This window comes from Pongo pygmaeus, chromosome X (assembly GCF_028885625.2).
Source record: "Pongo pygmaeus isolate AG05252 chromosome X, NHGRI_mPonPyg2-v2.0_pri, whole genome shotgun sequence".
In the NCBI taxonomy this organism is placed as follows: Eukaryota; Metazoa; Chordata; class Mammalia; order Primates; family Hominidae; genus Pongo; species Pongo pygmaeus.
The window spans coordinates 33,245,034-33,268,970 of NC_072396.2; the positions used below are offsets into that span (position 1 = coordinate 33,245,034).

The 23,937-nt window shown below is 36.3% G+C and overlaps 1 protein-coding gene across 4 annotated transcripts in view; it reads right to left on the reverse strand.

The window, feature by feature from the left end:
• Positions 1-23,937, reverse strand: part of DMD (dystrophin) — a 2,105,574-nt gene that overhangs the window by 1,497,638 nt on the left and 583,999 nt on the right. For all 4 annotated transcript variants that reach the window (XM_054470954.2, XM_063660502.1, XM_054470953.2 and 1 more), the window contains exon 12: positions 5,720-5,870. In XM_054470954.2, the coding sequence (XP_054326929.1) occupies positions 5,720-5,870 (151 nt within the window). The remainder of the gene's footprint in view (positions 1-5,719; positions 5,871-23,937) is intronic.

Below are 23,937 nucleotides of genomic sequence, written 5' to 3' on the forward strand. Positions count from 1 at the left end.
GATATATTCTTCTGCAACTTTATGCATTTTTTTTGCTGTATGCACAATGTTTTAATTTAAATTATCAAAATTTCATGCCCTTGTCAGAAAGTTAGCCATGATGGAGACGGTTTGGATAATAAAACTAGTCAATATTATCAGAACATCTGTTCTAAAAACATTTACTGAGCATCAATTATTGACTAAGTACTCTGAAAACACAGAAGAAATCTGGCTCTCTGGTTATAATACAGTACTTTTTCCGATTATATTGTTTATCCCCCTTACCATCATAACCATTAAACTTTCATTAAGCACTTATGAGGGCAAAAGACAGGAAATAAAATGAAACTTCATAGCAGAAACAAACAACATGTAATTTTAACCTTGCTAAATATGAGAGCGAGCTTGCTAAGCACTAAAAGCACTACTTGATCCTATGGCATTGTCAAACTTAACTGAATCACTTATCCTTCTTCCAACTATTGCATTTCTCTTTTTCACTGCCTATTTTCTTAATTGCAAATCTCAGGTCCCAACTGCCCAGTTCCAGAATCTATTATTTTGAGCTTTTTGTTCATTTCCTAAATCTAGTCCTATTGGTTTTGATTAGATCTCCAGAATGCTTTATACCTGTTTACAATTTTCATTGTCATTGCTTTCATTCAGGCTGTGTATACTTTCTGCAATATCCTCTTAACATGTTTTCTGGCCTCCTGTTTCTCTGCTCTATCATTTATCTTCAAAAAGTATCTTCTTAAATATTAAGATAAGATTTCCTAAATTGCTGCTCTTTCTAGTTTAATTTCTCATAAATAATGGTTTCCTATTACTCATAGAACTACTGCAAATGCCTGAGTCTTTTATATAAGACCCATAATCACCCTCCATGATCAGGCTTAAATCCTCCAGCATTCAGTATAGTACAAGATTTCATAAATGATTGGTTTCTGCATTCTTCACAGCACCCATGTGCTATAATGAGTGCTTGTTCAGTGATATGGAATAGAATGCAATGGAATGAAATGAAATGTCAGATCCTTTGGCAGAATTATACCTAAACCTTCTCTGTAACATGAACATCTAGATCATTTTAAAGGTCACCAGATGAGGATATTTCACAATCTTGGCAACACAAACGTCTGCCTTTAACTAACCTTCAAGAAAAGGATAGGTGACTGAGCTTCTAAGAGGCAACTTAGTTTGTATTAATCAGTATTTCACATATAACCTTCACTGAAGTCAGAATATAGAGTATATATTTACATCTGCAAATTCTAGTAAATTGTAAACTCTTTGTTGATGCTGTCACCAAAGTAATGCATCTATGCACAAAAGTCTAAATCTCTCAAAAGAATGGAAAACCTAGCTAGTAAACTCAGCTTGAAACTTCATCCCAGTCTCAATGTGCCAGGAGACAAAAGATTTCACTGTTAAATATTTTCCTTTTGATAAAAATGCCTTCCAAAATGGCAAACTTCTTTACTATTAATGAAAGCTCAAGGCTTTTACTCCTCAATAGCATCATGCCACTCCTTCGAGGGAAATCCTTTCATTCTTTGTCAACATCACCAATAAATTATATCCCTTAAGACAAAAATGACCAGCTAGAACTATTGGTGATATATTTTTTCACAGGGGAATGAAAGCTTCGATGTGTTTACTCCCCAGAGAGACTCACTCTTGGGTGCCTCAAAGCTAAAGCAAACCTCTAAATTCTCTCCCCAAAGCAATGTCTATGAAGAATGAGTGGTTTCTCCCAAATGTTGCAGCCAATTGAACTTTTCTCAGTTACCCAGAGTAAAGAGTTTGGCTAGATTTAATAGTAATCACCATATAGGATCAATTGCTTTACCTTACCTAATTGCCAGGTTCAGTAAAAGTGACTTATCTTCCTGGCATTTCACAGTGTTTGAATTACTAGCCTGCCTCATAATAAGATGCTGTTGAAATGAAGATAGCAAAGGATCCTGTCACAGAATATACAGAAGCATATCTGTAATATTCACAGTGTACTTGCAAGATTTGCAAACATTTTAATCTTGCCCTCCAGTTGAGACAGAGAGAGCAGGCGACCTCTGATCTGAGCAGAATTTGAATCAATTACCAGCAATAAAATCTGTATCTTTTCTTTAATTTTGTCATCTGCAATCATCTTTAAGAAAAAATGGTGATGGCACAAGGATTTAATGTCTATCTACACAAAGCTAAAAATAAATATTATATTAGGTTAGAAGTTTGGTGATGCAGCAGATGGGAGTTGCTTTTGTGGGGACTCTAAGGTTACTGATGTATTTTGTTGTCAGAAGGAGAAATTTCCTTACTTTCAATGATTTACAGTTCTTGGGAAGAAAAGCTGCAAAGCGATTCAATGACTATATAAATAAGGCTTTAGTTTGAACTCAGTTGCCCAAAGAAGTAATATTTTCTTTTGTTTTATGAAGTGTGGCAAGACTAACGAAATAGTGTTCCTTTAATTCTGTATGTATGCTCCTTTTAGTCTTAAAAGACAATATAATGTACATGATTCATGTTTTAATAAAGTCAACTCTTTGCTAAATTGTTTGATGTTAAGTCACCTTCTTCTCGCCAAAATTGTTCCCAAGTAACAAAAGAGCATTATCAATTTTCAAGACTTGAATATGAATCTTTCCCTTAATTTTAATAATAAAAAAAATCTGTCCTGAAGAGTGCTCAAATAGTTAAAAGTAGGAGTTGACCTTAGTCTCTGAGCCAGCAAACCAATGCCTTCTGGCCTCTTTATGCCCTTTAAATAAATAAATAATGCCTGGAGGTAAAATGTTACATAATCAACTTGTATATAATCCTGTTGCCTTCTTTTGTTTCACATTTTTTCTTCAAGGCAATTTCATACTCATTAGAAATGGCATATTTTCAAGTAATGAATAATCTATTTAAATTTCATGACAATATTTGTCAAACGTTTTCCATTTCATTCACATTATATCTTTCAGAAAAAAACTACAAAACATTTCAGGTACCTAGCAGAATATTAAGATCCTGGATAGCTTGTCTCACCTTAATGAAGAGTCTGTTCAGCATCCCAAGCTAAGACCTTCCTTCACAGCTGCCCTAGGTTATCCGTACATAGACAGCTATGCTAACATTCTCCTTCCACTGCTCTTTTGGAGCTCTTCTTCCTGGATTTCTCTTTACACTCCAGGCATCCAGCAGCAGTGTCCTGCCTTCTGATGTTCAGTGTTACTTGGCCTAATTTTGGCCTTTTCTAAAATACTTCAACTTCCAAAAGTATTGGACACATTAAAACTATGACTGGAAGGAACACTAGAAACAGACTCACTCAACACTTTTATTTCCAAAGTAAAGATACAGAGAACCTGGGACATTAAGTGATTTTTGGAAACTGACAATATAGTTAGTGGTAGAACTGGAGCTCGAATTCTGGCTTCTACTGGGAGAAGTTTGTCTTGGGTTAGATTCCTCCAAAAACACATCCTGAACAAAAGATTTGTGAACAAATGGTTTATTTGGAGGGTGAACTCATAAGGCATTATGAGAGCATGGTGACGTTCAGGAAGTTACCTTGTGGATACCTGGAGCTCAGTCTTACTGGGGAATCTCTGAAAGACTGTGGAGAACATACCTTAGAAATGTCCCACTATGGGACAAAGATTCTACAGGATTTCTCTATCAAAACTTTTACTCCTCATTGGCTAAGGGCAGCTCTGGCGGCACTAATTCCACTTCCTATCCACCTTCAAACTGGCTGAAATGCTTCTGCACCAGAAACACCCTCAGGTAGAGAGAAGCCATTGCTGTACATCAACATTGTCCAATCCATGACCCAGGATGGCTTTGAATGTGGCCCAACACAAATTTGTAAACTTTCTTAAAATATTTTTGCAATTATTTCTTTCAGTTCACCAGCTATCATTAGTGTTAGTATATTTTATGTGTGGCCCAAGACAATTCTTCCAATGTGGCCCAGGGAAGCCAACAGGTTAGACACCCCTGGTTTATATAGACACTTTCTGCATGTAACTTCCAGTGTAGGCCAAGGGAAAGAGGGCAGATATAGTGTCGACCAGGGAAGCAAATGTGCCACACAGGAAAAGTGGTACAGTTAGAGAACTAGCACTGTACCTAACTTCTTCATCAGGTGTTCAATTAGTATCTATGTGACAAGTAATCTCAGTTACAATTTCTACATAATTACAATACAGTTGATGTTTCTTTCCTGATGGCATAGCAGATGGGGATTACCATAGTTACAGTTCTTCTCAAATGCTCGATCTTAGAGGACTCCTGGGGGTCAGTAATAGTAAGGGCTGGCCCCATTTGTCATTGAAAACTGAAGCTCATTAAACTTAAAAGAAAAAAACTCTAGAACTTAGAAATAAATATATCTTTTATTGGCAGGGAAGAACTGTAAAGCCATATATGACTGAATATTATAAAAAGAGAGAATTAAGTTAGGCAACAGGCAGATTTAGGAGGTATGAGGTAAAGGAGCAGATATTCCCTTTCAAAGCCATAAATCCAATAACCACAGATCATAAGTAGAGTTGTCAGATAAAATAAAAGACACTCAGCAAAATGTGAATTTCACATAAACAATGAACAATTTGGGACACACACTAAGAAAATTATTTGTTGCTTATCTGAAATTTACATTTAGGTAGGCTTCTTTTAGTTTTGTTTGCTAAATGTGGCAACCCTAATCCTGGGATGATTACAAAGGATCTTGTGTGTGTGTGTTTCCTCATGAATTGAGCAGGAGCCTATTTCAACAATAAAACTCAGAGCTAATTGTAATATTTTATGGCATTTATTAAAATAAAGCACCCTCGTAATTTTGGATAAGAAATATTATTGTAGAAGTCTCAATCACAGAAACAAAAAAAAATGCTTTCTGGCAGCGAGGGAGCGTAACTGGAAATGTACAAATAAACTGAAGAAAAAAGATGGAAATATTAACATTTAAAAAATGTCATATTCTATAGAAAAGCAATGCTTCAGACCCTCATTTATCATCAAGCTTGGCCGGCTTCAAGTTACTATAAATTGAATGTAAAATTACATTAAAAAAATCGTAGCCTTATTATTTAAATTTGCATTACAAGTAATCCCTATGAAGTCTGTCTTCCAGGAAAGCAAATTTTTAATAAATCACATACCCTGCGTTGTTCTCATCCACAAATATGTTTGATTTCTTTTCCAAATACGAAAAGCCTAGCTATGTTGTATTTTTTAAAAAAACAACAACAAATGTCTTAATCCATTTTGTGCTGCTATAACAAAAATAACTGAGACTGGGGTAATTTAGGAAGAATGTAAATTTATTTTTTCACAGTTCTCGAGTCTGGGAAATCCAAGATCAAGATGATAGCATCTGGTGAGGTCCTTTTCACAGAGTTTTCACATGGCGGTGCACGGTGGAGGGTCAAGAGATAGGAGAACACTGTGTGAAGCCTCTTTTACATGGGACTTGATCCTATTCTTAAGGGAGGAGCCCTGATGGATTATTCACCCTTAAATATTCCATCTCTTAATACAATCACCTGAATTTTGGAGGGGACTTATTCAAGCCATTGCAACAAAGATTGCAAAAACAATTAGGTAAAAATAATTTTTAAAATATGGCTGACTTTAAGTTTTAATTCTCTCCCATCAACCATGTCATCTGTGTTACTGTGTATAGGTAATACACACAGAGTTTGCTTTCTAGTAGAAAGCATGCAGCGTAAGATACACCTACCTTATGTTGTTGCACTTGGCGTTTTAGGTCTTCAAGATCAGGTCCAAGAGGCTCTTCCTCCATTTTCCTTGTTCTTTCTTCTGTTTTTGTTAGCCAGTCATTCAACTCTTTCAGTTTCTGATTCTGGAGATCCATTAAAACTCTATGTAAACTGAAAATTTGAAAGAAGTCTATTATTACCTCTTTTAAAGTAACTTATTACTGAACATCACAATGTAAAACAATAGAATTTATAATATATGGAATGTTCGCATTTGGGGGCATCTATTGGACATTGAGAAGGATGTAAGTAAAGCCCACTATCAGTCACCCTGAAACTATTATTTCTCAGACCTGTAATAGTTCACAAATGCTGATTTCTAAAAAGTTTCACATAGCCAACTAAATGTGAACATGGTAACTGAAGTGCAAAGCATCTGATAATTGACTTAGTAGTATATTTTGGCAGTTGTTCGTTTACATTCTCATTATTTAGTATGTATGGTGGTTAAAGATGGTCACAAATTCTTTGTCACTCTTCCCTTCAAGAGATGAGGTCTATTTTCCATCCCTGTGAATATGATCTGGACTTGTGATTTTTTTTGACCATAGAATGTGGCATAATTGACACCACACCAATTCCAAGTGTAGGCTATAAAAGAACTGGCAGCATTTGTATTTCTTCCTCTCTTGAAGCCTAGATTCCATGCTGTAAAGGAGGCCAGGCTACACTACTGAATCATTAGAGACCATATAGGAGTGACTCTGGAGGATGAAATATTGTATTAGAAGTGAGCTTCCAGCTCAGTACAGCCCAAGGAGTGACCCCAGCTATAACACTGGTAATATAAAAACAACCTGGCTGAGCCCTGCTTATATTCTCGGTCTTCAGAATAATGACGCAATTATAAATTGTTTTAACCCATTAAGATTGGACGTCATTTGATACACAGAAATAGGGAAGTGAAAGGGTGCTTTTTCCCCACAAAGATATAGAAAATAGTGCACTGGGTAATGAATTTAAAGTCCAAAGGCCTAGGTTCACAGCCCAGCGGTAAGCTCTACAACCAGGTTCTTAAACGTTCTCAATTACATTTCCAGCATCAGGGACATGGGATAATGTTTTGCCTATTAATTACACAACTTTATGTTGAGGATGAAAACACATTAATGTTCATTCATTAATTCAACCAAAATTTGAGATGTAAATGAGAAGTGTTAATGGTTATTTTAAGGGAAATATTCTTTATAAACATCATGTTTAAAGCATTTTTCAAAACTATATTCTGAACATTGATCTTATAAGGAGGATATAATTTGAATTAGGAATATATTATTTGGAATACATAATTTTACTCTAAAATCTTTACTGGAAGTTTCCATTAATCATCACATTTAAACACCCAAAGTGCACACATAGCTGAGAGTGTTTTTTAACAGATTTAACTTTTTGGCTGTTTTAGATTTACAAAAAATTAATGAGATTATAATACAAAGAGTTATCATATAACTTGCACTCAGTCTCCCGTTTTATTAAAATCTTATGTTATTATGGAACATCTGTTACAATTAATGAACCAATATTTGTGCATTATTATTAGCTGGAGTCTGTATTATATTCTGATTTCCTTAAACTATTTTTTTGTATTTCAGTATCTCTCCAAGGATTCCATATTACACTCAATTGTCCTGTTTCCTTAATCTGCTTTTGGCTATGATAGTTTCTCAGAATTTTTCTGGCAGTTTTTAAAAGTGTTGGCCACGCTGGTATTTGGTAGTATGCCTCTCAGTGGGGATTTATCTGACTTTTTTTTCCTCATAATTAAAGTGGGGTTTTGGAAAGACCACAGAGGTAATGGGCCATTTTAATCATGTTTTATCAAGCATATATACTCTCAACATGACTTATCAATGTTAACTTTGACCACCTGGCTAAAGTAATAGGTGTCATGTTTATCCACTATAAAGTTACTCTTTCTCCCTCTTTTTGCACGTTTTTTAATAAGAAAGTCACTATACACAGCCTATATGGAGTGGGGAGTTATATTCCCTCTCCGTGAGGGCAGATAAGTTATATAAGTTATCTGGAGTTTTTTTGCATTGGAGATTTTGTCTCTATTCCTCCATTTATTTATGAAATTACTTATTTATATAGCATGGACTCATGTATAGTTATTTGATAATTTGGGCTAAATCCAATACTAGTTTTTGCTTCGGATTTTTGCTCAAATAGTTCCAGCTTTGGACATTGGGAAGTCTCTTAGTTGGCTTCTCTGACACATCCCATCTATATGTTTTTTGTTTAGGGCGGGACCGTGGAGTTGAGCATGTTCTTACTTTCTGGCACTACCAAATGTTCCAGGCTCATTTTCTACATTCCCTTTCCTAATTTTAGAATCAGCTGTTTCTCCACAGTGTTCTGGTTCCTTTATTTTATTTTATTTTATTTTTTGGAGAATGTTACTGGAACCCAAGATCCTGTTGCTAGGTATGCTCGTTGCTTCTAGGGTGTTGTAGCTTACAGGACCTCTGGGTTGACATAAAGAAGTGGATGTGTGAGTGTGTACTCACCAATAAATACTTCAATATGTAATTATCTCATCTGTATTAAGCTAAATATTAATTTATCCATCTCTCTCCACCTTGTGACTTCTGTTCCTTATCTGTGAACTACCTCTTCAACATATTTTTGAACTACCTCTTCAACATTTTGAGTTATAAGAAACTCAAAAATGATTTCTTTAAACTAGAAGTTGAGATGACCGCTGTTCATGTTTGGCTCCTCATGCTGCTGAATCCACAGACAGAGAAAGGGGTTACCATACAGAACCTAAGCACAAATGGTCAACTGAGTTCATCCTATACAATGCGGGGCAAGTAGGACAACATTAGAAAACTATGGGCATTTGCCAGGAGTCGCTTAGTATCCCCATATATGATAGTGTTAACCAATAAAAAAAACAGAAGATACTCGATCAATATGGAACCACTAATAATATGGTTCTTTAGAAGGATGTTCTTGATTTCCCCACTAAGGTCAAAGTCTGCAACTAGAAGAAATTCTGCCATAGCAACCAAGACAGCATCGTATTAGCATAAAAACTGATCAGTGGAACATAATAGAGAACCCAGGAATAAATTCAGGCATTTGCATTCAACTGATTTTTGACATGGCTGTCAAGAACACACAGTGAGGACAGGACACCCTCTTCAGCAAATGCTACCAGGAAAAGTAAGAATCTACATGCAGAAGAATGAAATTAGACCCTTATCCCTTGCTACATACAAAAACCAATTTGAAATGGATTAAAAACTTAAGTGGAAGACTCAAAACTATCAACCTATTAGTAGAAAACACAGAGGACAAGCTTCATCACAATTATTTGGGCAATAACTTTTGAATATGACTTTAAAAGCACAAGCAACAAAAGCAAAAGTAAACTGAGGACTTATACCAAACTAAAAATTTCTGCACAGCAAAAAAATAAAAATTAAAATTAAAAGTTAACAGAGTAAAGAGATATCCAATAGAATGAGAAAAATATTTGCAAACTATATATCTGATGGGGGTTCATATAAAAATATATAAGAAATTCAAACAACTCCATAGCAAGAAACAAATAACCTGATTAAAAATAGGCAAAAGACCGAAATGGACATTTGTCATAAAAAGGACAAATGGATAACACAGATATGAAAAAATGCTCAACATCACTAATCATCTGGGAAATGCAAATTAAAACCACAATGAGGTATCGGCTTACTTGCAAAGAAAAGGCAACACTTATATACTGTTGGTGGGAGTGTAAATTATTTCAACTATTGTTGAAAACAGTGTGTTGATTCCGCAAAGACCTCAAAACAGAACTACCATTTGACCCAGCAATCCTATTATTGGGTATATACTTAAAGGAATATAAATCATTCTGCCAAAAAGACACATGCACACATATGTTCATGGCAGCACTATTCACAATCGCAAAGACAATCAACCTAAATGCTTATCAATGGTAAACTGGATAAAGAAGATGTGGTAAATACATACCATGGAATACTATGCAGCCATGAAAAAGAGTAAGATTATGTTCTTTGCAGAAACACAGATGAAGCTGGAGGCCATTATCCTTAGCAAAATAATGCAGAAACAGAAAACCAAATACTCCATGTTCTCACTTATAAGTGGGAGCTAAATGATGAGGACACATGGGCACATAGAGGGGAACAACAGACATGGGGCCTATTGGAGTTTGGAGGATGGCAGGAGGAAAGAATTAGGAAAAAAATAACTAATGGGTACTAGGCTTATACCTGGTGATGAAATAGTCTGTACAATAAACTTCCATGACACCAGTTTACCCATGTAACGAAACTGCACATGTACCCTTGCACCTAAAAGTTAAAATATAACAGTAATTAACGATATCTTTGCCAAAAGAAAAAAAAAGAGATTATCATCTCACTTTTGTTAGCGTGGCTACTATCCAAAAGAAAAAAGATAAATGTTGATAACGATTTAGGAAAAAGGCATGTATTACGTACCTGCAAAAGTTAAAAATTACAAATTAAAAAAAAAGAAAACCTTTACACACTGTAAATGGGAATGGCAATCAGTATAGGCATTATGGAAAACAGTATGAAGGCTCCTTGAAATATGAACAACAAAACTACAATATGATACAAAATCCCACTATGAATTATATATACAAAGGAAATGAAATCAGTAAGTCAAAGAAATATCTGCACTACCATTTTTATTGCAACACTATTCATAGCCAAGATATGGAATCAACCTAAATATCCACCAATATATGAATGGATAAAGAAAATGTGGTATACGTATATACAATGGAATACTATTCAGCCATAAAAAGAATAAAATGCTGTCATTTGCAACAACACGGATGAACCTGGAGGATATTATGTTAAGTGAAATAAGCCAGTACAGAAAGACAAGTACTGCCTAATTTCACTTATATGTGGAATCTAAAAGAGCTGATCCCACAGAAGTAGGGAATGAATAGTGGTTACCAGAGGCTGAGGTGGTTATGGGGAAGTGGGAGGTATGGAGATGTTTTTCAAGGGATATACAGTCACAGTTAAAATATTCAAGTGATCTATTTTACAGCATGGTGACTACAGCTAATGAAAATATACTCTTGAAAAATGTAAAGAGAGAGGATGTTGAATATTCTCACCACAGAAATGATAAATATGTAAGGTAATGCATATGTTAATTAGCTAGATTCAACCATTCCACAATATATATTTACTCAGAAGCATCACGTTGTGCATGATGAATATACAATTTTATCTGTCAATTTAAAGTAAGGTTTAAAAAACAACATTTAGAAATTGATAGCATTTAAAACAATAAAATATAAAAGTTGGGTCTGTTGAGTGTGTGTGTGGATGCTGCACACTATTGGCAGGAAAGATAGAACACACTCAAATATGTTTCGCTCAGTAGACTACTTACACATTTATGTAAAGGGTCGGGGGAAAAATAATAAGCGATAGTGAAGGAGCTAGGACCTAACAACAAAGACACCTGACCTAGCAACCCTGGAACTGGAAGAAAAAAGGAAGAGAGCTGTTGCTGGAGCTCAGTGAGAGTTAGAGACATGGAACAAGAGATGTCCAACAGTAGCTGTAGTTTAAGAGGAACACAATTCCTGCCACTCCACAGTAAGAAACAGAAGAGAAAGAGCAAAGTACCACAATCTCTGCTTTCACCCTCTTGCCAGTGCCTCCCATTGGCTGAAGTACTTTAGCAACAAAAGGCCAAGAGGAACCTGGGTAACAGAAAATCTAAACTTCATCCTCTTTGAACAGAGCAAGAAGGAGAAAAGTGAAATGAATCTGCTAAACAGAGTAACTATCAAAATACTTAAATTAGAATAAGTGTATTTAAAACAAAAGGATACAAAATTCCATCAGCATCTTTATCTTCATACACTAATGCCAGTCTATTTAAACCCCAACATGGAACCTGTATGTAATGTTACATACCACTCACACTCTTCATATAAAATTACAGGGAAACAGGGGAAGTAAACCAGTAAAATAAAATATAAAAGATAATGGCTCCATAGCTGCTCAGAAGTATTGGGGATGTTATCAGAGCTTTCTTCCAATATGCATTTCATGTTACTTTTGAGAGTGTTTACAATAATTTAGATTGCACTATTTATTGACTTTTAACATTTTAGAGACACATTTACCATGAGGAACACTGCAATCAGGTTATGAGAATAAACTTTCATTTATCAAACACAAAAAGTAGACATTTTATTTTTATGAGAAATAACAGAGATGAGATATCCATTTAAGTGGAAGCAAAAACTGAAAGTTGCTAGTATTTGAAAACATCATTTACTTTTTGCTTTTGGACAGACATTTCCTTCAACAAATATTTATTGAGTTTCATATCTATGCAGGAAACTCATATTTGTTAGGAATGGACAAAATACCTATCTTCAATTTCAAGTAGCTTAGAGACTATTAGAGACATAAATACAATAATAATTAGAATATAAGAAAACCATTATAATTAGATTTATATACATTCCTGAGGGTGTAAGGAGAGGATACATATTGACCTGCAGTCATTGGGAACAGTGTCCTCGCAGAACACACAGCCTAATAGTTGAGACTTGAAAAATTCATTCATTAATTTACAAAATATACAATTATTGAGTACCTGGATACTATGGATGGAGAGGCCAGGAAGACCCACACAGCCCCTTGCTATCTTAGAGTTTATGTGGATGGTGGGTGAGGGCCACAGATAATACATATAGCTCAACAGGCCATTAGTTGGTTATAATGTGATCATACTATGAAATGAGAGCAATTGAATTGAGTCTGTAAAGGGCGGGCTTTAGCGCAATACTGATATCTGGACAACTCTGAAGACTGAAGTCAGAAGTAGTGAAAAAGAAGGTATAAACTCTTTCTAGACAGAAAGAAAGACCTGTGAAAGGCCCTGTCGCATCACAGAGGAACAGGAAATCCAGTGCAGCTTGATTGCACAAGGTGCAGGATGGTTGTACAGTATCATAGCCTACCTTAATCTGTGGGTCCTCAGAGATTTCTTGAACTCTGCCCCAAATCTGAAATTTGAACCCCCAGTAATCTTTCCTGTTTTATCATGGTTTCATTTTACAAACTTGGACTCAGGGATTGACCAATAAGAAGAGATGTACACTTAAGTGTTTTATCTTTTTTTTTTTTTTTTTCTTAATAGAGACAAAGTCTCATTATGTTGCCCAGGCTGGTCTTCAACTCCTTAGCTCAAGCAATCCTCTCACCTTGGCCTCCCAAGAGTGCTGGGATTACAGGCGTGAGTCACCGAACCCAGCCAGGTGTTTTCTCTTTATAGGTGGGATACAGAAACATCTGGTTGGGGATTTTTGGGGTAGGGACCGGAATGGCTGGGTGGCACGTAGGCAGGTAGTGTATGGGAGCAGTCAGTGTGCAAACTGGATGGCTCAATATTTTAATGACTGGTACAGTCACATCAGCGTCTCCCAGCCAAATAGAGCCCTGCTTTTTCTCTCTCGATTAGTGGTTCTGAAAGTTACTGTACCCTGGACCAACAGCATTAGCCCATCCCCTAGAAACTTGCTAGAAGTACAAATTCAAAACTTGCTAGAAGTGTGTGCAAGACCCACACTTACTGAATCAGAAACTCTGGGCTGAGGTCTAGAAACGTGTATTTTAACAGGACTTCCAGGTGACTGATGCATACACACACTTGAAAATTACTGCTCTAGATAACTTTATTCTACAAACACAACTCACCCAAAATCTGTAGAGACCAAGATATTAACATTAATAGGAGGACAACTGCCAATCCCCAGGAGATTACTATGAATTATTTTGACATGAGACTTTTACATTCTCTTCCTGACTTCACCTTCACTTACAAAGAGAAGTGTGACTGCCAACTGCCCAAGAATGGGTTCTACCTGAGGCTCCAAAAAGCAGGATTTCACGTGTCTGAAGCATGAAATTAACCTCAGAACAAGTTTGAAAACAGAAGAACCTAAGGATGGTGGCGGTGTGATACTAATAAGCATGAAAACATAAAGCATTCATCCCATTGCTGGAAAGGATTCTGAGATGTTTTAATTGAGAAAATATTTCTTTTCCTTACTACAGGCCTTGACTAGATATTAGCAAATAGTAGTCCATATGCCTGATTTGGTCTCATACTAATTGAAAATAAATGGAAATTTTTGCCAATAGTTAAAATTTGAGCTATTACCTACAAATACCAAATCCGACCACTCTTGATCATATTTAACAGGATTCAGCAACCCTAAACCTTCCTTCCCATAGGACAAAATTGAATATCAATTATACTTCACATCCAATTATACTTCATATACAAAGTACAAGCTCTCCAGTTTGCCGTAGTCCTCATCACTCCCTATCCTTTTTCATACACAACTCATCTCACTTCCTTATGTTATGTTTCTGGCTTCTACAATAGGCATTTGGATTTGGTGCCCCCCGGGGTCTTGATCACAGCTTCTCAAGCTTAAATATGGATACGGCCCACCTGGTGATTCTGATTTAAATTCACGGGGTTGGGTCGAAGAATTCAGTTCTAACCAGCTTCCAAGTGAAACCAATGTTGCTGGGCCATGGATCACACTTTGAATAACAACATTACAGGTAAGAATATTATTTATTTGAAAACCACTGCTAGTCTACTTAAGGTATGTGTCCGATCTATTAGTTACTACTGCTGAAACTCAGAAGATATAGATTAATGTGACAACGGCAGGGAAATATCAAAGGGCATCAGACTCAGGATGCCCAAGTATGCCCCTCAGTAAAGTAAGGAAGGGCTTTATTACAGTACGGATATTTGAAAAACTCTAAAGATTGAAATAACTAGTAAAGAGGAGGACGCTTCCTTCCTTCACTGAGGCCTCTGAAAAGAGAGCATCAGTAAAGTGCAGGTGAATTATAGGCCAGAGTTTTCTGGGTGACTAGCAAGGAAGTGAGTAGTGGTCCATGGCAAGGCTGAACCAGAGGAAGAAGCAAAACTGAAGGAGGCACTGATATCAGAAGGTGAGTTTAAGAGCCTTCATGACACAAATGTCCTTTTTCCCAAAGGTGGTTTAAATAAAGGGGTGACTTCAGGGAGTGGGGAGGTCAACCTCTGGGTTAAAATGTCATTAATGTTAGTTTTAAAATACATTGGCTAACATTTATTCAACTTTTTTTTTTTTTTACATAACCTTGCCAAGGTAAATATTTATAATACAAGTATTTTTTTTTTTTTTTTTTTTAAGACAAGGTCTCATTCTGTTACCCAGGCTGGAGTACAGTGACACAATCATAACTCACTGAAGCCTTGACCTTCCAGGCCCAAATGATCCTCCTGCCTCGGCCTCCTGAGTAGCTGGGACTACAAGTGTACCACCTTGCCTGGCTAATTTTTAACTCTTTTTGTATAGATGTGGTCTCCCTATGTTGCCCAGGCTGGTCTTGAACTCCTGGACTCCAGCTATCCTCCTGCCTCGACCTCCCAAAGTTCTGGGATTACAGGTGTGAGCCACCGCACCTAGCTATTGTTATTTTATTTCTGAGGATAGTGGTAGGTTAAAGAGCTGGCACAGTGGCATGTGAAGTCAGTATAGAAATCGCAAACCCTGTGCGACCCAAGACTGTGCTCTTAGCTTTGCACTATTTTTTTCATGGGCAAAATATCATATTAGATCATATGAAATTGCTGATATTTGAATTTCTTGGTTGATGAAAATGGCTTCATATAGCTCAATTTAAAACATGATGAAAACGAGAAAGGAGTTTCTTATTTCCAGCTAACATTCTAAAGATGTAAATAAATTTGGAAAAATTGTCAAAGTCACAAAATAAAAATCTACCATCCACAGACAGGAAAAAATGTTTGCATTTTTCCAGGTTTCATTTTATATCCTTACAGTGGTCATTTAGACAGGAAAGTAACAGCAAAAGGTGAATGGAGTATACATATATGACTGGCAATAGAGAGCTGAGGGAGTGGAATTAGAATAAAGTAGTATAGGGCAGGAGATGGTCCTGACAGTAGGTATAGGCAAAAGCAATATCAGGACATGATACTAGGAACTGCTACGGTAAACTTCCAATCATTCAGATCATCTGAGAATAGAGAGGGGCTAGCAAAACAGTTAAGTTGTAAAAACTTGGAACTTTGGCAACATAGAGTTACAGACTTAATGGTCTCTAGTGTCAACGCCATTTTTGATGTATTGTTAGATAACAGACATCCTTATGATTTTACCCAGTGTTTCTCAAACTTTAATGTACATATGAATCACCTGGAGAGTGTCAAACTATGCATTCTAAGTCAGTAGGCCTGGGTTGGGGCCTGAGATTCTGCATTTCTAACAAGTGCCCAAGGGATATCAATGCTTTGGATCCATGAATCACATTTTAAGGAGCAATGGTATAAGTCACTTTGAGTTGGCCTTTTTGTCATTTGCAGTAAATGACATTCTAAGAAATAGTATTTTTCAAATGATTTTACTAGAGAGCTGTCATCCCACCCCCCGACATGAAAACGTATCTGTATGAACATAAAGGAATTCAATGGGAATGCCAGCTTTGCTTTACAGAAACTCTGTTAGAATGTAGAAAGGCGGCTGGGTGCGATGGCTCATGCCTGTAATCACGTCACTTTGGGAGGCTGAGGCAGCAGATCACAAGGTCAGGAGTTTGAAAGCATCCTGGCCAACACGGTGAAACCTCGTCTCTACTAAAAATACAAAAATTAGCCGGGAGTGGTGGCACACGCCTGTAGTCCCAGCTACTCAGGAGGCTGAGGCAGGACAATTGCTTGAACCCGGGAGGCGGAGGTTGCAGTGAGCTGAGTTCGCACCATTGCACTCCAACCTGGGTGACAGAGCCAAACGCCGTTTCAAAAAAAAAGAATGTAGGAGGGCAATAATTCTTTAACCAGTGTTGTCCAGAACTTACTAAAATGCTGTAAATATTCTATGTGTGCACTATACATATACATATATAATGGACAGGTGGGAATAATGAACACTTGAAATATGTATGGGTGGTAAGGCTCAGAAACTGAATTTTTAACTATATTTAATTATAATAATTTTAATTTACCTACACATAGCTAGTGACTGCAATATTGGACAGCACAGCTATAAACCGACAGATAATTAGATTACCAATATCCGTGAATCCTTATGTGCAAGTACTTATCCATACCAATTTATTTTGTCCTCCAATGTCTATGAGGAATGATATCCTAAGTTTAGCAATCTAGCAATAAACATTAATAGCATTTTTTGAAATTTTCATTTTCCATATACAAATTTATAAATGCAAAATAGTACATGTTTTCATTAATTTCAGCCTGTATTTGATGGTCCTAATAGCATTTTTTGTGCTTTATGGAAATACATTATAAAATATATAAACATATATTACGAAAACATAATCATATGCTAGGCACTAACTAATAAAGGCATAAATGGATAGACTTTATAAAACCTAGAGGATTACAATTAAAACTTACAAATTACCAAGAGGTGTGAGCTCTTTAGGAAGACAGGCTCTCAGGCCCAATTCCCTAGAATTCACAGTTATTGGCATATATGCAATCCCCAATTTAAAAAAATACAACTAATAAAAGGAGGTATCGTATTATAATGAAAGTCTAGATTATAAAAGAACTACCAGTGATGTTCAATTAACATGTCTTACATGTAAAATACAATTACATGATTTAGGCCGGAAATAAAACCTCTATAATATGATTTAAGGGAGGGATACCAGTACAAATTAGAGAAACTTCATTTTTAATGCATGTTTTTACTTTTAAATGCATACCATTTAGAAACTAAAATTGTACTGATGAAAATTGGAATTGATTTATATACTTATTCAAAATGATGGCTCAGGCTGGGCACAGTGGCTCAGGCCTGTAATCTCAGCATTTTGGGAGGCCGAGGTGGCTGGATCACCTGAGGTCAGGAGTTCAAGACTAGCCTGGCCAGTAGAAACCCAATCTCTACTAAAAACACAATAATTAGCTGGGCGTGGTGGCAAGCACCTTTTAATCCCAGCTACTCGGGAGGCTGAGGAAGGAGAATCACTTGAACCCAGGATGATGGAGGCTGCAGTGAGCTGAGATCGTACCACTTCACTCCAGCCTGGGTGAAAGAACAAAACTCCATCTTAAAAAAATAAATAAAATAACAAAATGATGACTCAAAAATTCTAGCAAAGTGGTTCTTATAGATAGACTAGTTTTGGTTTTAGCTTAACAATTCTTTATATGCAACTAGATGCTTCTAGAATGCTGTCATCTGCTTAAATAAGTAATTTTTAAAATCAACTTTGTTTGACTTTTTGTTTCATTCTCTATTAAGAAAGGTATTGGGGGCTGGGGGAGAAATAGCATTAGGAGAAATACCTAATGTAAATGAGTTGACGGGTGTAGCAAATGAACATGGCACATGTATACCTATGTATCAAACCTGCACGTTGTGCACATGTACCCTAGAAATTAAAGTATAATAATAATAATAAAAAAGAGAGAGAAAAAAGAAAAGAAATCCAAGATAGGTTGAAAAAAAAAAAAAGAAAGTTATTAATTGAGGTAAGATTTAAGTCCGGCTTTTATTCAAACTATCACAGATAGGTGAATTAGTGGAATTTGTATAAATAATGCCTCAATATAAAAAGGTACTGATTGATTAGAATCACTGAAAGAACTTTTCAAAATGACGTCCCAGCCCCACACCCCAACAATTCAATCAGAATATCTGGGAATGAAACCCAGGTATTGGTTCTTTAAAAAACTATCCAACCAGGTAATTCGAATGAACATCCAGGGTTGAGAACGACTGTGCCCTTCCCCCCCCCCCCCCCCCCAGGACACAGCCATAATTTTTCCTTTAGCCCTTGGGTCCTCACAAGCGGCAAATATCTGGAAAGCTGTATCCAGGCAATATGACATGTCAGGGTTAACACGAACCAGATGCACAGAGGTAACTTGGAGACAAAGGATCAGGATGCACGAACATGTCTTTACTTATTTATAAATGACTTACACAAGTACTAAAATATCTATTATGTACCCACAGAAATTACAAATAAAAAAGAAGATTTACTAAAGAGTAATTTTGAGCTTGCAGAATTTGGGACTTCTAAATATAATTGTTAAATACCAAATAATAATTATGTGTCATAAAAAAAGAGATATTATTGTAAGTAATCCTATTGATTCAGCAACTGATATTAGCCCCAATTTACAGGTGGGGAAACAAAGGCTTACTTGGGTCAAAAGGCAAGCAAGGGAAGGTGACAAAGTGGGAACTCAGGTAGTTTGGCTCCAGGGCCTGCTTCACAATCATGCAATATTGCCTGAACTAAAATTACCTTTTTAGAGATTAACTTTATATCTATTATAAAGTCATTTATGGCACTGATTATAAATATTAAAAAAAATAGAAGAAAGAAGGTCATTTGGTGGAAATTATACAGAGATTGTCCTTAATAATTTTATTATTTTCACCAAAACGAAAATTACAGTTGTTACTCTTGAGACAATTGTTCTTAGCATGATGTTTAATGACAGAAACCACAATATCCTATTTTTAAAATTGTTGTTTTTGTGAGTATATAGTATGTGTTTCTATTTATGGGATACAAGAGATATATTCATACAGGCATAATATGACATTAGGGTTAATGGGGTATCCATCACCTCAAGCATTTATCATTTCTTTATGTGACAAACATCCCAAGTATACTTTTTGGTATTTTAAAATGTATAACAAATTATACTTGACAGTAATCATCCTGTTGTGCTATCAAATACTAGATCACATTCATTCCATCTAACTATATTTTGGTACCCATTAATGATCCCCACTCCCCCCGACACACTAGCATTCCCATCCTCTGGTAACCATCATTCTAGTCTCTATCTCCATGAGTTCAGCTGTTTTAATTTTTTTTTTTTTTTTTTTTTTTTTTTTAGCTCTCACAAGTAAGTGAGAACATGCAAAGTTTGTTTTTCTGTGCCTGGCTTATTTTAATCAACATAATGTCCTCCAGTTCCATCCATGTTGTTGTAAATGACTGGATCTCATTCTTTCTAAGTTTAAGACTTGTCATTTTTGTTAACCCTTTCAAAAAAACCATCTTTTTGTTTTGTTGATCTTTTGTATCATTTTGTTGTACTTTAATGTATTTCAGCTCTGTTCCTTATTGTTAATATTTATTTTCTCATACTAATTTTGGGTTGGGATTGCTCCTTCTTTTATAGCTCTTTAAGGTGTATCATTCAGTTATTTGAAATTTCTTCTGCTCTTTTGATATAGGTATTTATAGCTATAAACTTTCCTCATAGTACTGCTTTCACTGCTTCCCATAGGTTTTGGTTACGTTGTGTTTCCATTTCCATTTGTTTCAAGAAATTCTGTAGTTTCCTTCTTAACTTCTTCTTTGACCCACTGATAATTCAAGAGCATATTGTTTAATTTCCATGTGTTTGTATAGTTTCCAAAATTCTTCCTACTGTTATCTTGATATATTCAGTTGTGATCAGAGAAGCTAATTTATGTTATTTTGATTTCTGAATTTTCTAAGACTTGTTTCGTGGCCTAACATATGGCTTGTCCTTGAAAATTATCCATGTGCTGAAAAGAAGAATGTGTACTCTGCAGCTGTTGGATAAAATGTTCTGTAAATATCTATTAGCTCAAATTGGTCTACAGTGCATAATAAGTCTGATGTTTCTTTGTTGATTTTACGTCTGGATGATCTATCTGGCCAATGCTGAAAATGGGGGGTTGAAATCACCGGCTATTACTGTTTTGGGGTCTCTCTAACTCTAATAATATTTGATTTATATGTCTGGGACTTCCAATGTTGGGTACATATTTATTTACAACTGTTATGTCCTCTTGCTGAATTGACCGCTTTATCATTCTACAATGACCGGCATTGTCACTTTTTATAGTTTTTGTCTTGAAACCTATTTTGTCTGATAAAAGATTAGCTAATCCTGTTCTTTTTTGGTTTCCATTGGCATGGAATATTTGTTCCATCCCTTTATTTTCAATCTATCTTTATCTTTATCGGTGAAGTGTGTTTCTTGTAACAGATCATTGCGTCTTGTATATTCTTTTATCCATTCTGTCACTCAATGTATTTAGATTGGATAGTTTAGTCAATTTACATTCCATGTTATTATTGGTAAGTTAAGGACTTAACACTTCCCATTTTGCTATTTACTTTCTGGTTGTTTTGTGGCCTTCTCTTCATTCTCTCTTTCCTTCCTGTCTTACTATTAGCGAAAGTAATTTTCTCTGGTCATATGTTATACGTTCTTATTAATTTTTGTGTACCTGAGTACATTTTTTGATTTGTGGTTACTATGAGGTTTGTAAAGAATAACTTATAATACATTATTTGAAACTCATGACAACACTGGTTGCATAAACAAATAAGCAAAGAGAAAACTAAAAAAAAAAAAAAATGCTACACTTTAACTTCATCCCCCAACTCTTTTTGTTGTTTCTATTTATATCTTATTATAATGTCTATGTCTTGAAAAGTTGTTGCAGTTATTTTTGATAGGTTCGTCTTTTAGTCTTTTTACTCAAGATACATCATATCTTGATTGAGATATGATAATCTCAATCATATGTAGTTGAGACATCATAATCACAGTGTTATACTATTCTGTTTGTAACAGCATAGTAACAAACCTTACTATTGCTAGTGAGTTTTGTTACTTCAGATGATTAATTATTGCTCATTAACATCCTTTTCTTTAAGATTGAAGAACTCCCTTTACCATTTCTTGTAAAACGGTTTTGATGTTAATGAAATCTGTCAGCATTTCTTTGTCTTAGGAAGTCTTTATTTCTCCTTCAAGTTTGAAGAGGATTTTCATGGATATACTATTCTAGAATAAAAGTTTTTTCCTTCAGCACTTTAAATATGTCATGCCACTCTCCCAGCCTGGAAGTTTTCCACTGAAAATTGTGCTGCCACACATACTGGAGCTCTGTCTATGTGATTTTTGTGTGTGTGTGTGTGATTACTGCTTTTAAGATCTTTTCTTTATCCTTGACCTTTGGAAGTTTGATTTTTAAATGCCTTGAGGTAGTCTTATTTATATTATAGCTCCTTAGTGTTCTATCATCTTCTTGTACTTGAATTTTAATGTCTCTCTCTAGGTGGGGGAAGTTCTGTGTTATTACCCTATTCAATAAAGTTTTTAGAACTTTTTTGTCTCCTCTGACTGTATTTTCAAATAGCTTGTCTTCAAGCTAATTCTTTCTCCTGCTTGATCAATTCTTCTGTTACTCGTCTCTGATGCATTCTTCAGTATATCAGTTAAATCTTTCAACTCCAGAATTTTTGTTCAATTCTTTTTATTTCAATCTCTTTGTTAAATTTATGTGTAGGATTCTGAATTCATTCTATTATCTTGGATTTTATTGAGCATCCTCAAATCAGCCATTTGGAATTCTCTGTCTGAAAGGTCACATATCTGTCTCTCCAAGATTGGTCAATGGTGCCTTATTTAGTTCAGTTGGTGAGATCTTGTTTTCTTGGATGGTCTTGATGCTTGTGGATGTTCATCAATGTCTGGGCATTGAAGACTTTGGTATTTATTGTAGTCTTTGCAGTATGGGCTTGTTTGTATCCATACTTCTCAGGAGGGCTTTCCAGGTATTTGAAGGTTCTTGGGTGTTGTGATTTATTCCTTTGGTCACTGCAGCCATATATGCACTAGTACGCACCCAAGCCCAGTAATGCTGTGACTCTTGCAGACTCTTAAACATACTGCCTTGGTGATCTTTGGGAAGATTCAGGAAAATCTCCTGTATTACCTGGTAGATAATCTTTTTCTCTTTCCTTCCCCTCAACAAAGAGATCCTCTTTCTCTGTGATAAGCTGCCTGGAGCTAAAGGAGGGGTAACACAAGCACCCCTATAGCTACCACGACTAGGATTGTGTTGGGTCACTCCTAAAGCCAGTACAACACTGGGTCTTGATCAAGGCCCACACTGACCACTGACTGGCTATCACCTACGTTCACTCAAGGCCCAAGGACTCTACAATCGGCAGGTGGGAAATCCAATGAAGCTTGTGTTTTTCACTTCAGGGGAGCAATTTTTCCCTGGTGGGTTTGCAAGATCCTATATGTGAGCCAGGGCCTGGGGTCATGTATTAGGCCATTCTCACAATGCTAGAAAGAAATATCTGATACTGGGTAATTTATGAAGAAAAGAGGCTTAAATGGCTCATGGTTCTGCAGGTTGTCCCTGAGACATGATGCTGGCATCTGCTCTGCTTCAGCGGAGGCCTCAGGAAATGTACACTCATGGCAAAATGCAAAGGAGGAGCAGTCATGTCACATGGCCAGGGCAGAGGCGAGAGGGAGGGTACCACACACTTTTAACCAACTGGAACTCACAAGAATTCACCCACTATCGTGACGACAGCACTAAGAGGATAGTGCTAAACCATTCATGAGAAATTCACCCCCACGATTCAATCGGCTCCCACCCAGGCCCCACCTCCAACATTGAGGATTGTAATTCAATGTGAGATTTGGGCAAGAACATACATCCAAAACATACTATTCCATCCTGGCCCCTCCCAAATCTCAAGTCCTTCTCACATTTAAACATACAATCACGTCTTCCAAACAGTCCCCCAAGGTCTTTACTTATTCCAGAATTAACTCAAATCCTGGAGTCTCATCTGAGACAAAGTAAGTTTCTTCCACCTATGAGCCTGTAAAATCAAAAACCAATTAGTTACTTCCAAGATACAATGGGATTATAAGCATTGAGTCAACATTCCCATTCCAAAAGGGTGAAATTGGTCTAAAGAAAGGTCTCATGCAAGTCTGAAACCCAGCAGAGTAGTCATTAAATCTTAAAGCTCCAAAATTATCTCCTTTGACTCCATGTCCTACATCCAGGGTAAACTGGTGGGAGTGGTGGGCTCCCAAGGCCTTGGACAGACTCCAACTTTGTGGCTTTGTAGGGTCCAGCTTCCAAAGCTGCTCTTATGGGCTGCTGCTGAGTGTCTGTTTCATTTCCAGATACAAGGGGCAAGCTGTCAGTGGATCTACCATTCTGGAGTCTGGAGGACAATGGCCCTCTTCTTACAGGTCCACTTAGGCAGTGCCCCAGTGGGGACTACATGTGGGGGATCAAAGC